The sequence below is a fragment of the Phragmites australis genome, chromosome 7 (genome assembly GCF_958298935.1).
Source record: "Phragmites australis chromosome 7, lpPhrAust1.1, whole genome shotgun sequence".
NCBI classification, from domain to species: domain Eukaryota; kingdom Viridiplantae; phylum Streptophyta; class Magnoliopsida; order Poales; family Poaceae; genus Phragmites; species Phragmites australis.
This window is the reverse complement of record NC_084927.1, coordinates 20,522,712-20,526,395: the sequence shown is the minus strand read 5'-3', so window position 1 is coordinate 20,526,395 and position 3,684 is coordinate 20,522,712. Positions and strand designations below refer to the sequence as shown.

Here is a 3,684-nt window from a genome sequence, read left to right as displayed (position 1 = left end):
TCAGATCGACCGATCCTCACCGTCCCGTCTCCCCTACACAGACTCAGCCGTCCAGCCACTCCACCGCGCCCGCTTCTTATACCCCTTCCTCTTCCTCGTCCTCGCGGACGCTTCGCGAGAGATCGGGAGAGAGAAGATGGTGGGAGGGCGCGCGCTGCTGTCGCTGCTGGTCTCCGCGCTGCTCGTCCAGATCCGCGCCTCCGATCCGGTAATCTCAGCGAACACCGAGCGAATTTTCGCTTGATTTTTTTACCGATTTTTTTGGTGCGAGAATTGTGATGGTTTGTGTGGGTTTGTTGTGTGCAGCTGCTGTACGAGCCCTTCGACGAGGACTTCGAGGGGAGGTGGGTCGTCTCTGGGAAGGGCGAGTATCAAGGTATACTCGCGCATCTATCTCTCTCCTCGCATGTGAGATCGTTGTGGTGGGCTCGATCTGTGCCAGATCCGTGGGTTTAGTGGCGTTTTGGGTCTTCGTCTCTTCAGATGTAGTTGTCAGCGCGATGAATCTGGAGCACGGGTTAACTGCGCAGTTGCTCACGAGATCCGCGAATTGGTGTATACTGGTTTGGTTGGAATTTGAGGCTACGTGAGTGTCAGTCAAGTACGTCCTTTAGTCGATCAGATGTGCCTTGCTAACGGCACATCGGTAGATGCAGAGCTGCTATGTGATTCGTTGGCTAGCCTTTCAACGTTCAATAGTACTATGTAATCGAGGGGGCCTTGTCTCCTTCACTCTTTTCTTGATACACTGCCGATAACTGCAGAAGACAGGGTCATTGACGTGACTGGTTGTGCATATGTGCCCGTTGTTGTGATGATATGTGATATGCTTATTTGATTTGCTTTCGAAACTGCTAACATATATTGATGATATGATAATTGCAAATTTAGAATTTGTGGAGTAGCATGACATTTAGCGACATTTTGGATAATTCTGTGTATGTGTATGCGATGAACTGATGATGCATTGAGTTAATTACAAAGGATAGCTTTTCTATATTTGCTATTTTCTTAATAGTATTTCAGTCCGGTCATTGTTGCTTGACATATTCTTCTCGTGGAGTAACAATTCAATCCTTCTTTTGGATTAGGTACCAATTAGATTTTGCTACTCTGCCATTTGTCTTTTGAACACTGTTGGTCACTTGTCATAATTTTTTGTTCCTTCATTTTTTCTTCTTCTTTGTACCACTGTCATAGATTAAATGTCGACATACTCTGGTTTGCAGGTGCTTGGAAGTATGCCAAGAGTGATGGACATGAGGACTATGGTCTCCTTGTTAGTGAGAAGGCCAAGAAATATGCCATAATCAAAGAGCTTGACCAGCCAGTTACTTTGAAGGATGGGACAGTAGTCCTGCAGTTTGAAGTGAGGCTTCAGAATGGTCTTGAGTGTGGAGGTGCCTATCTTAAGTACATCCGCCCTCAGGATGCTGGATGGGATGCCAGGGAGTTTGATAATGAGACTCCATACACTATTATGTTTGGTCCAGACAAATGTGGGTCAACAAACAAGGTGCATTTCATCCTTAAGCACAAGAACCCCAAGACTGGCAAGTATGTTGAACATCACCTCAAGTCCCCACCTTCTGTCCCATATGACAAGCTCTCTCATATATACACGGCTATCTTGAAGCCAAACAATGAGGTGAGAATTTTGATTGATGGAGAAGAAAAGAAAAAGGCAAACTTCCTGTCAGCTGATGATTTTGAGCCAGCACTTATCCCATCAAAGACCATTCCTGATCCTGACGACAAGAAGCCAGAGGACTGGGATGAGAGGGCTAAAATCCCTGATCCGGATGCAGTGAAGCCCGATGACTGGGACGAGGATGCCCCAATGGAAATTGAGGATAAGGAAGCCATCAAGCCAGAGGGATGGTTGGATGATGAGCCTGAGGAGATTGATGATCCAGAGGCTACCAAGCCGGAAGACTGGGATGATGAGGAGGATGGAGAATGGGAGGCGCCAAAGATTGATAACCCCAAGTGTGAAGAGGCACCTGGATGTGGCGAGTGGAAGAGGCCAATGAAGCAGAACCCTGCTTACAAGGGCAAGTGGCATGCACCCCTGATTGACAACCCTAACTACAAGGGAATCTGGAAGCCTCAGGAAATCCCCAACCCTGAGTACTTTGAGCTTGACAAGCCTGACTTTGATCCAATTGCTGCTATTGGAATTGAGATCTGGACGATGCAAGATGGCATCCTGTTTGACAATATTTTGATTGCTGATGATGAGAAGGTTGCCACCTCTATCCTAGAGAAGACCTGGAAGCCCAAGTATGAAGTTGAGAAGGAAAAGGAGAAGGCTGAGGAGGCTGCTGCTGGTACAGATGGTCTTTCTGACTTCCAGGTGATTCATTCTTCCTGTTCTTATCTAGCCATATTTTTTTTTGTTAATTTTGCTAGTTTAGCAATGCTAGCCTGTTATCACTAACTGGTTTGTCATCTGCATTGCAGAAAAAGATCTTTGATGTTCTGTACAAAATTGCTGATGTCCCGTTCTTGGCACCCTACAAGTCCAAGATCATCGTGAGTTTCGAAGATCCTTGCTGATCTCCTGTTCAATCATCTTTGACTGTATTATCGGAAAATGACATGTTTCCTCTGTGTCTTTCACACAGGATGTAATCGAGAAGGGAGAGCAGCAGCCCAACATGACAATTGGAATTTTGGTCTCGGTCGCTGTTGTCTTTGTGACCGTTCTCTTTAGGATCCTGTTCGGTGGCAAGAAGCCTGTGGTAAGTTGTTTTTCCCAACAACTGTTTTACTTCTCTCGCCATTTGGAACTTGAAGTGAATGCCCAATCCACAACATTTGCTTGTTAGCAGGCTCCTGTGAAACCCGCAGCTGAGGCGAAGAAGCTCAAGGCCACAGAGACCGACGATGCTGGAAGCAGCGGCGATAAGGAGGAGAAAGAGGGCGACACAGAGGAGAAAGAGGACGACAAGGACGAGACTGCAGCGCCACGCCGGAGGTCCCGAAGGGAGGCATAGACTCCAAGGCTTATTTTTTGACGTCTTTGGCCATTCTGGCGCCTACTTTCTTTAGAACTCGCCTCTTAATATTTTGAGTGTATAATAGGAGCTTCATGTCACCAAGACCCTTCACGAGTTGTAGAATTTAGTTCCTATCGGTTGTTTGTGTGTTGTGTTTGACTCATATAATCACTTGTTGAGTCAGATAGAGGTGATTGTTTTCTGGTAGATCAAGTGAGGGAATTTTTCAATTTTTTGGCTACTGTTCGTTTGTTCCTACGGATTAAGATTTCGTTGCTGGTTGCTCCCTTGTTTCAGAAAGGGAGCAGGTGGTCTCACAGCTTCGACAGCACTAGAGGTTGCCGCCTGGATGTTCCGTTGATAAACTGAACTTGGTTGTCTTGCAATGGTGAATCCATGTGAAATCGGCCCACAACATTTGGTTACCGGGCCCCCACTTAGGCACCGCCAGCGCCGTCCACAGGGTCATCACACGGGACGCTGATGCCGCCGCCGGTGAGGATGGGCGCAACCAAAGAGGTGTGGAGAGATGGTGGCTGGAACGCCTAAATAAATACAGAGACGGCTAAATGGGTCACTCGGGTCGGTCCGGCTACGGCAGGCTTGAATGGCTCGTCTACTGTAACGTGCCGTGCCGGCCCGTGTCCTCCTCGGTCCACGGCCTGTTGGTGATCGTGCCGGG

At 47.6% G+C, this 3,684-nt stretch overlaps 1 protein-coding gene across 2 annotated transcripts; it reads left to right on the top strand.

Moving 5' to 3' along the window:
* LOC133924136 (calnexin homolog) lies at nucleotides 1-3,243 on the top strand. 2 transcript variants are annotated; one of them, XM_062369539.1, is made up of 6 exons: nucleotides 1-208; nucleotides 307-376; nucleotides 1,230-2,356; nucleotides 2,464-2,535; nucleotides 2,628-2,744; nucleotides 2,832-3,243. In XM_062369539.1, exons 1-6 carry the CDS (start codon nucleotides 137-139, stop codon nucleotides 2,997-2,999), a joined length of 1,626 nt encoding a protein of 541 aa, XP_062225523.1. In that variant the 5' UTR covers nucleotides 1-136; the 3' UTR covers nucleotides 3,000-3,243. The 2 variants fall into 2 exon arrangements, with proteins under 2 accessions (XP_062225523.1, XP_062225524.1); XM_062369540.1 differs by having other exon boundaries at nucleotides 44-208; nucleotides 2,835-3,243.
* The last annotated feature ends 441 nt before the right edge of the window (nucleotides 3,244-3,684 follow it).